The 12455-nt window shown below is 44.0% G+C and overlaps 2 protein-coding genes across 6 annotated transcripts in view; both read right to left on the bottom strand.

Moving 5' to 3' along the window:
* The window catches only part of GPRASP3 (G protein-coupled receptor associated sorting protein family member 3), a 21812-nt gene extending 10104 nt beyond the window's left edge, over positions 1-11708 (bottom strand). The window contains exons 1-2 of one of the 5 annotated variants that reach the window (XM_028482496.2): positions 5704-5790; positions 3279-3439 (exon numbers count right to left, since the gene is read on the bottom strand). The gene's annotated coding sequence lies outside the window, so the exon portion shown is untranslated. Of the gene's footprint in view, positions 1-3278; positions 3440-5691; positions 5791-11651 lie in introns of those variants that run through there. The other 4 variants (XM_028482497.2, XM_007120195.4, XM_024117431.2 and 1 more) reach the window with 4 other exon arrangements.
* On the bottom strand, positions 8092-11316 carry GPRASP2 (G protein-coupled receptor associated sorting protein 2). The gene has a single exon (XM_028482495.2). The coding sequence runs from the start codon at positions 11000-11002 to the stop codon at positions 8432-8434; it is 2571 nt and encodes an 856-aa protein (XP_028338296.1). The 5' UTR covers positions 11003-11316; the 3' UTR covers positions 8092-8431.
* Positions 11709-12455: the final 747 nt, after the last annotated feature.

The raw sequence follows: 12455 nt of genomic DNA, 5'->3' as shown, positions 1-12455 counted from the left end.
TTTTAGAGGTCATGATTGCTAAGACATCGCCACTGTGCTCTTTCTTACTGTAACCTGGTGCTTTGTATATACTGTGTTGCTTAACATAACCCTTTACCAAAAGAACATCACTCTTACATAAGTATGCCTCCCTTCTCCTTATAGTGATGTGCCACAGGGATGCTGATCCAAATTCCAGAGGTGAGTCTGCTTGGTCTAAGGATAATTCATCCCCTTGGTACTCTGGTTCAGGAATGGCTGGTGATGTAACTCTGCTCAGTGAGACATGTAGAGAAGATTGCAGAAGGATTTCTGAGGAAAGTGTCCTCACTCATAAGACAAGGCCATTAGTAAAGGTATCTCCTTTTCTTCCTTGGAAATTTGCTTAACTCCTTGCAGCCATCAAGTTTCCAGCCTTAGGATGGAAGTTGATATTATGAATGGCAGAAGAAAGAGATGGATAAAAGCTGAGTCCTTAGCCGAATCAAACAATCACTAAGACTTCTCTGCCTCAGTACTTCTGATCTGTGGATAATAAATTTCCTTATTAAGTTAGTTTTAGTTGAATTCCTTGTTATATAGAACAATCCTAAATGTTATGTATGCTCAGGCACAAAACAACGCTTCAGTGAGTAATAGTTCCTGACTTTTGTCTGTCAGTAAGCCCTACCTCTTAAAACCAGTGGCAGAACTCATGTTTACATGTGAAAGGAAAACTGTAGATTCTGAACATCTTGCCTAATCATTGCTAGAGGTCTGACAACTGTGATTGGCTTCCGTTTTAGATTGAAAAGGAAAGCTTCAGGCAGAAAACCTAAACCTTACTTATCTAGGGGGTTCAGAGGTACATTAAAAATGTGAGCTTATAGATAAGCCTAGTTTCAATTCAGAGAGTCATTGTGTGGAAGTGCACCCATGTGAAATATCCATAGTGTAAAGATATCAAAGGTTATCTGCTTTCTATCCAGAGGACTGTACTGAGGTTGAGAAAGATAAATTCATAGTGTCAACAGCCAGAAAGTTTTGGTTAACTTTCCCCAGGTGCACTGTACTAAGCAACACAGGTATAGAAAGAGGTGGATATTTGGGATTTATCAAGAGCTGAGATTTTGCCAGGACAGTGGAGCCAGGCGCTAGAGGATGAGGTAGGCGAGTAGTAAAAATGATGGCCCATGATGAACCATTAAGTTGGGAAGGAAGGAAAATCTGGAGTATGCTGATTCACAGGTAGAAGGGGATAACGGACAGGGAGTCTAGCAACACTCAGGTTCAAGTTTCTTTATGATGAATAAAATACTTTGCTACAAGCTGTAAGGAGGAGAAAATCTGATGATGAAGATAGTCATGGTGATGATGGCAGCTTTTAGTGATAATTAGCACTAGAGGGATATATTGGGCTGGCCAAAAAGTTTGAACAAACTTTTTGGCCAACCCAATAGATGTAGTGTAGTGGCAACACATGCCAGCTCCAGATTCAAACTACAAAGGTTTGAATCACAGCTCCTCTGCTAATCAAATCAAGCTCTGCTAACTGAGCTTGCCAAGTTACCAGTCTGTGCCTCAGCTTCCTCATTAGAACAGAGACAATAACAGCATCTACTCTATACAGTTGTTTTGAGGATTAAATAAGTTAATATATTTAGAACCCTTAGAAGAGTGTCTGGCACTTATAAAGCACTCATTAAATCTTGATATTAACAATAAGTACAGTCACCCTTCCATATCCTGGGTTCTGCATCCACAGATTCAACCAACCAGGGATAAAAAATATTTGAATCAAAGAACTCCAGAAAGTTCCAGAAATCAAAACTTTAATTTGACACACACTGGCAACTATTTGTGTAGCATTGGCATTGTATTTACAACATGTACGCAGAATTTACATTGTATTAGGTATTGTAAGTAATCTAGAGATGACTTAAAGTATATGGGGAGGGGACTTCCCTGGTGGTCCAGTGGTTAAGGGTCCAACTTCCAATGCAGGGGATGCGGGTTCGATCCCTGGTTGGGGAACTAAGATCCCACGTTACCAGGCAACTAAGCCCATGCGTCACAACCAGAGAGAAGCCCATGTGCTGCAACGAAGAGCCTGTGTGCTGCAAGGAAGACCCAGTGCAGCCAAAAAAAAAATAAAATAAAGATGTTTAAAAAATAATAATAATAAAATAAAGTATATGGGGAGATGCGCACAGGTTATGTGCAAATAATATGCCATTTTATATAAGGGACTTGAGCATCTGTGGATTTTTGTATCTCTGGATGGTCCTGGAGCCAATCCCCCCTGGATACAGAAGGACGACTGTACTATGAAAAGTAGTAAAAGGCTCAGGCATTGAGGTCAGACTGACTGGGGTCTGATTCACACTTTCAGAGTCCAAGTTTCTTCCTCTATGCTACCTGGCCCTCAACCCTAGTTCTGTCTTATTCATAAAAAAGGCTCCAGTGCATGATATAAAGAAACAAATGCTAAAATAGTGGTGAATAAAATACTGTGTAAGTACATAGTATGGAGGCATTACTTCCTACCAAGGGGCAACGAGTAAGGGTGAGAGTATCAGAAAGACTTCAAACAGGCTAGCATTTGAGCTGAGCCTAAAAGGATGACTGTTTCCTACAGGCAGAGAAAGGGCATGAGGGCATTGAAGATTGAGGGAACAGCTGGAGAAATGCACAAAAGTAGTAAAGCACAGAGTATAGTTGGGTTGGGAAATAGCAGATAGTCCCATGTGGCTTGAGTGCAGGCAAAGTGGAGCAGGGCTTGGACTGGGTGAGGCACGAGTGAGTGCCTCCTTAAATTGTATCTTTATCTCATTCTAGTCCTGGCCCTGATTTGGAAGAATGTGTTGGAAATGGAGATGGAAAGGTAGAATTGTATGGGAAAGTACAGGGCCTTGAAACCCTCCATTGGGGACCTGGTAGTATTTTATAGACGAGATCCCACTGAAGGCTGCTTTTTTGAAATTGGGGGCAGAGTAGAGGGTCAGCTGTGCTGTAAGATACCCTTCTTTCATTCATGATTGGACAGAGACAAATTCACTCTAATTTTATCCCCAGGCAGCAACACTGTAGGTCAAATGACATCTGAATGGGCCCTGATATTTATTACATGAGATAGCCCATAATATTTATCCAGAAAGGGGGCAGAAACAAAAGGGCCATATGAGTGTTGAGGTATTTACTTCAACTACACTCCCAGGAAAAAACTGAGGGATGATCTTGGCCCTTACAAGTGCTACTCAAGGAGTGATCAGAACAGAGATAATCATCTTCATGCATGGACACACACACCCCACACTTACCCAGTCCTTTGGCTGAGACTGAAAAAACCCACAGGCGTGAGTTAGTTAAGCATCTGCCCTGGGATGCATGTGGGACTTAGAGGTATCTCTCCAGACCGCAGTGTGAAGTTCCCCAAATATAAATGCAGTACCCCCAACAGGAAATACAGGCTGAGGGAGCTCTGATAAGGAAAAAATATAGAGAGAACTTTAAAAATCATCTAAATTGTAGACGCATGCCACAAAAACATATGCTGCTTTTTTCACCCATAATACACTGGTAGGCTCTGCCTCCTTTATTTTAACTTGCTTATGCATGATGCATAGGATCAAAGGTCAGTTTACAGATATTAATCTAGGGGTGGCTGCTAAAAATAAGGATGTGTGACACTGTTATTCCGACATCAGTTCTTTGACACCAACTACCTGGAGTTAGCATCAGACTCCACAGGTTTAAGGGTGCAGTCCCCAATAATACTGCCCCCACTTGAGATCAGATGTCAGTTACAAGACTTGGGGGACCACCTATACTTCTGACTGACCAGTTATAAATTCAGGGGTTCCCACAACCCCCTCAGGTTTGATAATTTACTAGAACACACTAAAAGTGCTATATGTAGAATTGTAGTTTTATTAGAAAGGATATACATAGGACAAGGTCTCGAAGGGTCTGCCAACCCGGAAGAGTTTTCACTGGGGTTTCATGACATAGGCACGGCTGTTCACGTGATCGAACCCCAAATCCAGCCCTCCTTCCTTCTCTGGAGTTCCTGCTGGCCTAAAGCTCCAACTCTAATCACGTGGTTGGTCCTTCTAGTGACCAGCCCACATCCTCAAAAACAGAAGCTAACTAGGGACCCACCACAGCCCGTTCATTAGCATAACAAATATACTCCCAGGGCTCAAGAAATTCCAAGGTTTTTTCAGGCCCTGTGCCAGGACCCAGGGACAAAGGTTAGATATATTTTTTCTTATACCACATGATGTTTGAGGTGTTTGTCAAACTCTAAAACGACACAGACAAGACAACAAAGCTTGAGGGGAAAGGCCACAACCTACACATTGGTCCCGATACTTATATTACCAGAATTCTGGAGAGTGGAGGGAGGAGGATAATACAAAGGAGGCAGGGGGTAAGAGAGGAGGAGGTAGTCCTAAGGCTTCAATCTCTAATTTTACCCACATGCCCACTGCTCAATTCCAGCTTTTAAATATAAACAGGAGGGCCTGAAGTAGTATTACTGCATAGTTTCAACTCTATAGTGAATATAAAAATAAGGATATGAGTGGGCTTAGGAAAATTCATTACTTCTTAGTGGCACTTTCTTAAACTGCCTTGGTATCCAGTGGATGCCAGGGTCAGGGGAGAGAGGTGGGTAGGGGGAGTGGGGATAATTCAGTTAGAAAGAGGACGAGGGCTTACCAAAGGCTGCTACCTAGGATAAGACCAAAGGAACAAGCCCTAAGAAGTGGACAGAGAGCAAAACACAAGGAAGAGAAGGAAGTGTCTTCAGAGCGGACACATGAGACCATCCATAAAACAGTTTCCATAGGTGGTTCCCAGAAAAACCCTATTCTGAGGCCCAGCACAGTAGCAGGAGGGAGCCTCGATGGAGTATCAGCTTTTGAGTTCCTAGATGGGAGGGAGCTGCTGCCTGGAGCTCAGGTCCAGGAATCATCTTGGGAGTTGAGAAGCTTGGCAGTATCCCAAAGAGAAATCCTATGTGAAGGGCCCAAAGCATCCAGATTCCCTCCTCCTGAGTCTGTTAGCTCCCCTTCCCCAGAGCTGCCCAGATTGGGGTTCATTCCTCTCTTGCATCTCCAGGCAGCTGGAGCCTTGGATCTCCCCACTCCCCCAATTATGAGCTGGTCTCACAGTCTGGAAAAGACAAACAGTAGAGAGTGAGGGCCAACTAGGTGGGAGGAAGGGAGTGTAGCTCACAGTTCCTATCCTCACACCTGCGTTTCCTGACCCAGGGCCACCGGTGTTCACAAATTGTCACTTCACCATTTCCTCTCTCTGGGCTCCCCTGAAACCAACTGCTTCCACGTGTCCACCTCTCCCACCCACACAGAGAAACAGAGTCCCGCAGTGCTGGACGAGGAGACGGGGGTGGGGTAGGGACTTTCAAAAGGCAGGAGGGAGCGCGAGGCTCCGAGACACTTCCTCTACCCAGATCTAGTCTCCACCACCACCTCCCACGGATGCCAATATCCGGCCTCGAGCCCACCTCCTCTAGCAGCGGCCGATGCTTCCCTCCACGTATGCCTCCCGCAGGCTGATTTCCTGCCTCTTGAGCTCCTGGGCAAAAACAGACCCCAGCTAAGACGTTCGCGATTGGCTGAGGGATTGTGTCCTCCGCCAACAAAGGCCATAATTCTGGGCGCCTGAGGGATTAGCTTTCAGGCTAGTGCAGCATGGAGAAACACCCACCTACGCACCCACCATCACGTCCTACCACTCCTCTCACGGCCGTCTGTCAAGCGTCAGGTGAAAGTCTTTCCTGTCCCTTTTCAGCGCGACACACCTCTATGCCGGTCCAAGTGAGAGTGCGGTCACGTGACCCACAGTTAGCCCCACGTGACAGCGCACTCGGCAAGTCCGCCGCAGCCCAGCAGCACGCAAGGCAGAGTCTTCTGCTTCTGAGGTTGGGCTGCTTGCTAGAACAATCTGAAGCTCCTGATGGGGTGAAGATAGCTGAAAGGAAGGCTGGATTCGGAGCCAAAGCTTCCAGCCCTAAGCCTGGGCCTTGCTCTGTAGGAGCACAAGGCTGGTGAGGAACACCCCATGAGGAGTTTGGAGACCAACTGACTTTCAGTATTCTGTGCAAAACTCGGGTGACGTATTAAAACACACACAGGATCTGTCTTGAAAAATATTGATAGCCAAAACAAACATTCAATCTCCAATTTCCACCACCAGGATGATCTGTTAGCACTTGTGGTTTGTGAATGGAAGCACAACTGCCACTTTGCCCTACTTCCATAAACCTTGCAGACTAGAATCGGGTTGGGGGGGAAAGCAGGTTGCACTGTCAGAAAAATTATACAAAAATTGGGTAAAGACAACATAGGTTACTGGATACTAGTTCAGTGCAGTGCTGGGCTTCACTTTCTGTTGATAGAGCAAGTTTTCAACCCTAAGAGACTTACGTTAACTTGTAGGTATTTTGTCCAATAGATATGGAAATGATTTATGTCCAGTGGAACAGATAACATAAGTGGTTTCAATTTATCGCCCTTAAGATATCAATCAGTTTTGTACTTGATCCAGCAATGTTATACTAACATTTATTAATTTTCTACGTGTGTATGAAATTTAATATACATGTTTATATTATTATATTGTGTATATTGTATATACACATCTCCTTCAACCATTCTCATAATCTTAGCAGTTGTTAATTGTGTTGAAAAAAAACTTCCAGGTGTTCATTTCTAATTTACAAATCATAATTTTACCTTTTCAAAAATTAACAGCATCCTCAGACAAAACAGAAATAACATTTCACCATATCTAAAAATAATAAAACATATGATATTAACCATAAACCTGTATTCCCTCTCCAAATCAACTCTATCCCTGACTTCCGCAATTCTTGTCTTAAGGTATGGTAAGATGTTTTTACTTATTACTGTGGAAAACACACATAACACAAAGCTTACCATTTTAAAGTGTACAATTCACTGGCATTAAGTACATGCACAATGCTGTGCAATCATTACCACTATCTACTTCTGGAACTTTGTTGTTACTCCAAAAGGAAACGTCATGATCTTTCAAATGCAACAGTCATGTAAAAAGGCTGCCATCTTTGTACAAGAAACTAGTATAAACTTAGCAACCTTGGTAATTTTACTTTTCTTTAAAACATTTAATAAGCTAATCTTTCTGAAGTCTCATTCCTTTTCAACTTTTCTAAATGAGTTTATCTCTAAAAAATTCTTTTTAACATATATTCATTTGCATAACTGTATCCTTTCCAACATGTCCACCTACAACTCGAGGCACTAGATGTAAGCATATTAAAAGACAAAATCCTTGTCTAATTAATTTTTGTATCTCCCCAATGTCTGTCACTGAAAACTTTTTTTAGCATAGTGTATTTTCTTCCAGATTATGGAATATATGAAGTTTCTTAGAAAGTCATATTGAAAGTGTACAGAAATTGTGTCTATTTACACACAGGTTTTTAAAAATGGATCTAATTTTCCACAGATGATGTCACAGTCTTCTCTATTACACCAGATATAAAAGCATCAGTGTCATTTTATGCCAATAAATAGATCATTTTTGATAGCTGCGTGGTATTTCCTTAATACTTTCCTTGGATTAGGATCACAAAGGAAAGCTTATTCCTGACTCCATTTAATTGGTGTGCTGTTCTACTCTTTCACTCTTCAGGTGGCACTGAGTAACACCTGTACTTTATGTTGCAAAATGTGCAGATTTGGCCAACTTAGTTCTCCAAAGTGGCCTCATTCCAACTGCATCCCTCACTAAACTTGTCTCACCTATTCCAGGCAGACAGTTTATATCCATACTACTGGAACAAATTTTCCAATTACACACTTTTCTTTATACCGCCACTGCTCACTTCCAAGAATGACCTAATGGGTTGTCTTATCCTACTTTTCAGTGACCAAATTTAAGTGCGTGCCTCTTCTCTGAAGCATTCCTCAAGTACCACAGCCCACAGTAATCTCTTCCTTCTTAAGCTCCAGGAATGGGATTTTCCAATGAGGGTATGTATGTCATACTACTCATTGTCTATGTTTGTAACTGTGCACAATGTATCTACACCTGGATTTTAAACTGAAGAAGGGTCACTTCTGCCACTTTTCACACAGAACTTTATTGAAAACACAGACTTGAATAGAGAACCATATGTTTAAACAATGAATAGCAGGGTAGGTTACACAGGCGGCTCAGTTCATTGGAAGCTCAATACTGAAAAATACAGCAACGGACAGCAAGACAAATATCAACAAATTTTTTTCAGCACTAATAGTCATTTGGCATCCACAAAATGATCCAGCTCAAACCAAGAATTGGACAAAGTTAACATCAGCATTAAAATATAAGTTACAAAATAAAACCAGACTGAAAAACAAAGCACTACTCAGGGTTCTTTGGGAACATAAGGCTGATCAGAGGCAGGTGGTTAATCATATTAGCTTTGCTGTCCCACCTCAGGATCATTCTGATTGTCTATTTGGACTTGCAGTTCCTCAGCTAACTTCTCAAATTCATGGAATGCAGAAATAAGCGGCTCAAGACTGAAATCATCATCAATTAAGGACATTGTTCCATTTTTTATAATACTACTGATATTCTGAAACATTTTAATAACAATTTGAATGTTATCATTTGTCTCCTCTATGTTAAAGAGACCCACAAATATCGATAGAGCCTTGGCACTGAATAGTTTTTTTGCCACCACAGGATTTTCAGACAAATTCAATAACATTTTCAGAACGTGAAACTTTGTTCTTGCATTGCCTGTGGTTAATAAGGAGAGAAACCCAGACATATAATTGGCAACCAGTGTGTGATAGTCTGTAGTTGTAGTGAGGTGTCTAAGCATCCTTAATCCAAGCAGCTGCTCAGGGGAACCCACGCTATGAGCAAGGGTTTCCTCACACACTTGACATATGAATGTCTCAATCATGTTTAGATTTGGGTAAGGTGGAGCCATATGAATCATATTTTCCAAAAAACTTGTCCTAACTCGGGAGGAAGGATAATTGAGCAAAGTTTCAATAAGTGAGACAACTCCTGAATCGCGAATGAAATCACGGGTAAACTGAGAAGCAGTCCTCATACCCATTGCAATCTTAGATATTTCATGAATGAAAGGATCTCGAATTTTGTCCATTAATAGAAGGAGTTCTTCAAACTCTTCAGGACCAATTTTAAGCTCACATTGTATACAGCTGCAGGACCAACTCTCTGGCTCTGCACTCTCCCTGGTTCTAAGATGCTCTCGAATTTCCCTGACTGACCGGTAGGACGGATCATATTGAAATGGGAACTCAGGGTCAGGCTGATCAGGCTGAAGCAAAGATTCCTGCTCTTCCCCTTCTGGGATAACTTCCACATTCTTGGGCTTTCCCTCAAACATTTCAGAGTATACAGATGCTGCTTCTTCAGGAATTCTAAAGGGGCTTGGGGATGGGAAGCCAATCCCATGACAAGGACTAGGTTTGAATTCAACAGTGACCTCTTCCCAGGTTTGGGGCCTGGATGATACATTAACTTCCTCCTCAGCTGTATCTCTGAACCTGGGGCTAGCCTTGTACACAGGATGGGGATTTAAGTCAAAGCAGGCCTCATCCCTGTCCCAGAACCAGGACCCAAATATGGCCTCTTCTTCAGACTCTGGCCTGGTCTCTTCTCTGGCCACAGCACCCAAACTGGACTTTTCCTTCGCCCAGAACAAGGATCCACCAATGGCCCCCTCCTCAGCCCCTGGCTCAGATTCACAAATGGCTGAAGCCCCAGCCTCCACACTGACCTCTTTCTCTGCCCAGAACCAGGACCCAATAATGACTTCCTCCTCAAACCTGGGCTCTTGTTTGACCCTGTCACTGTTATTAACATCTTTCTGGGCCCTGGGCTTCAAGACAGTATTAGACTCTTCATTGTCTCTGGGCCTGAATCTACTATTGGCCTCTTCTCCAGGCAAAAACCAAGACTCTTTATAGTACTCGTCTTCAGACTCAGATTCAAAAAAGTCCTCTCTCTTTGTCCTCAGCTTGGACCTCATATTTGCCTCATCCCTGACTCTGGGCCTGAACAAATTATTGGTATTTTCTCCAGCCCACAAGCAGAATGGGTTGCCAGACTCTTCCTCAGACCCAGACCAGGAATCAATATAGGGTTCTTGCTTGGATCTGGGCCTGGATCTAGGATTAGGCTGATGTTTGGCCCTGTGCCTGGACCTGGTATTGGCCTCTTCCCTAGGCCATGATCTGATACTGGCCTCTTCTCCAGCCCAGAAAGAGGACATTGTAGAGGTTTCATCTGCTGACCAGAATCCAGACTCATTAGAGGCCTCCTCTCTGGCCCTGGACCTGGGATAGCACCAAGACCCCATATTAGTTTCCTCCCCTGATCCAAACCAGGGTTGGATTCCTGTCTGAACCTGGGAGCCAGGAAAGGTCTCAGTATCTACACTGACCAGTTCCCTATCCACAGATAGGGCCATAGGTTTAGCAGCTGACCCAGACTCAGTATTGACCAGTGGCCAGGTTACTGCATTGGTCTGAGACACTCCCTCTGCTTGCGACATTGCCTCAGCCCCAAACTCAGTCTGGGCCCAAGCCTGGGCTTCATCCTTGGGCCTTGCCCCAGGGATTGCCTTGGCTTCAGTCTTAGGACGTGCCCCACCTACTGCCCTGGCTTCAGTTTTGGGTCTTGCCCCTGCCATTGCCTGGGATTCAGTTTTGGGCCTTGCCCCAGCCATTGTCTGGGACTCAGCTTTGGGTCTTGCCCCAGCCATTGCCTGAGACTCAGTTTTAGGCCTTGCCCCAGCCATTGCCTTGGACTCGGTTTTGGGCCTTGCCCCAGCCATAGCCTTGGACTCAGTTTTGGGCCTTGCCCCAGGTGTGGCCTGGGTCCTAACCTTGGGTCTGACCACCATTGGGACTTCATTCTCTCTCTCAGCCCCACCCCCAACTTCTTCTCCAGGCTTCTTTTCAGGCTTTGCCTGGACACCAGGCTCAATCTCAGCCCCAGTCATAGTACAAGTTACAGAGGAGTCCTGATTAAATACCACTATCCCAGTCTCAGCCTCTACCACAGATCTGTCACAGTTTTCTATCTTCACACTCTAATCTTTCGATGATTCAGGTGATACAGTTGGAAACAAAAGTTATAGTCAATCACCAGTCGAGCAGTCAATCAGCCTCCTTTCCAATCCCAGTCTCAGCCAATACTACAGTCAGAGTGAAGAAAAAGCACAACCAAGCTGGGAGAGGATGGATGGTTCCCGGGTGGGTGCACACCTGTTGAGGGTGGTGGTTAGCAGCAATTCCACCACCACCAGAGATGCCAGTGGAGATCAATCTAGGAATTGAGAATGACATGCGGCTTTGAGTCTCTTCCAACTGTGTCACTCCATGCAAAGACCCACACACAGAGACTGGACCTTGAATGCTTCGTGGGAGAGTTAGGCTATCAGAAAGTCTCTCTGTTATCCTCATTTCACCCCACACCCTTTACCCCCAGAGCTGTCACATTGCTTTGCTTGCTACAACACAGGTGCGAAAATGGTGGGAAAGTATCTTGGCAATGGGAGAGGCTGAGGAGCCCTCAGACCAGACCCTAATCACCCTTGGACCTGTGCTGGTCTTCTCTACCCTACCCAAAAGTTGTACCCATTCTCATACCTGCACTGTTGTGGTGCAATTTTCCTCTCCTTGCTTTGTTCCAGTGGTATTAAGCCTTAAGCAAACAGCAGGCCATCCTACGGATAAGTAAACATACAGGAGAAATGAAGTCTGAGTGCTTGGTTGACAGGCAGACACCCTGATCCCTGATGCAAATATCTCTTTCTGTTTAAGTATCTAATTATTTCTGATGTTTCCTGTCGCTTGATTCCTGCTCTCAGGTCTTTTCCGACCATTCACAGTGCAATCCACACCTACCCCAATAGTCCTAATACTCCTGCAGGAAATGAGCAACGGGTTCTGCAGCAGTATGCAAATCTGAAAGAGAGTAAGACATGTGAATCAAAGACACCCAACTGGATCAAAAACACCTGTCAATCTTCCTCTGTAGCTGCCCCTTGCATTGCCCCTCTTTGCACAAACCTCCAGAGATTTAAGGCAGTCTTTTCCTTCTTTCCTTCTTTGCAGAGGTAACCAGCATTAAAGCAGACCTATGGACCAAAGATAAAAAGGTTAAGACAATCAGAAGACCATGGTGGCAACTAAGCACCTGATGGACAGACCAATATCAAGGATAGGAATCCATATACTGTCTTTCAATATTCAGAGTCCTCTTAGTAGAATATTCTCATTTTATCTTGGCCCTCTATTTCAGCATTCCAGATAACAAACATCTTCTCTTGACGTCATATTTTTCGCATTGCTCCCTTCTCCAATTCTGAGGATTCACCACTAGGTGCACCACATCCCTTTGCCTTGCGCAGCATAAATTGGGGGAAGGGCGCCCGCATATTCTAGAAAACA

This window comes from Physeter macrocephalus, chromosome 21 (genome assembly GCF_002837175.3).
Source record: "Physeter macrocephalus isolate SW-GA chromosome 21, ASM283717v5, whole genome shotgun sequence".
NCBI classification, from domain to species: domain Eukaryota; kingdom Metazoa; phylum Chordata; class Mammalia; order Artiodactyla; family Physeteridae; genus Physeter; species Physeter macrocephalus.
Note: the sequence above shows the minus strand (reverse complement) of the source record. Positions and strands in the feature narration are given on the sequence as shown.

What these genes read in the sequence shown, in the direction of transcription:
- GPRASP2 (XM_028482495.2), bottom strand. Translation starts at nt 11,002, where the DNA reads ATGACTGGGGCTGAGATTGAGCCTGGTGTCCAGGCAAAGCCTGAAAAG.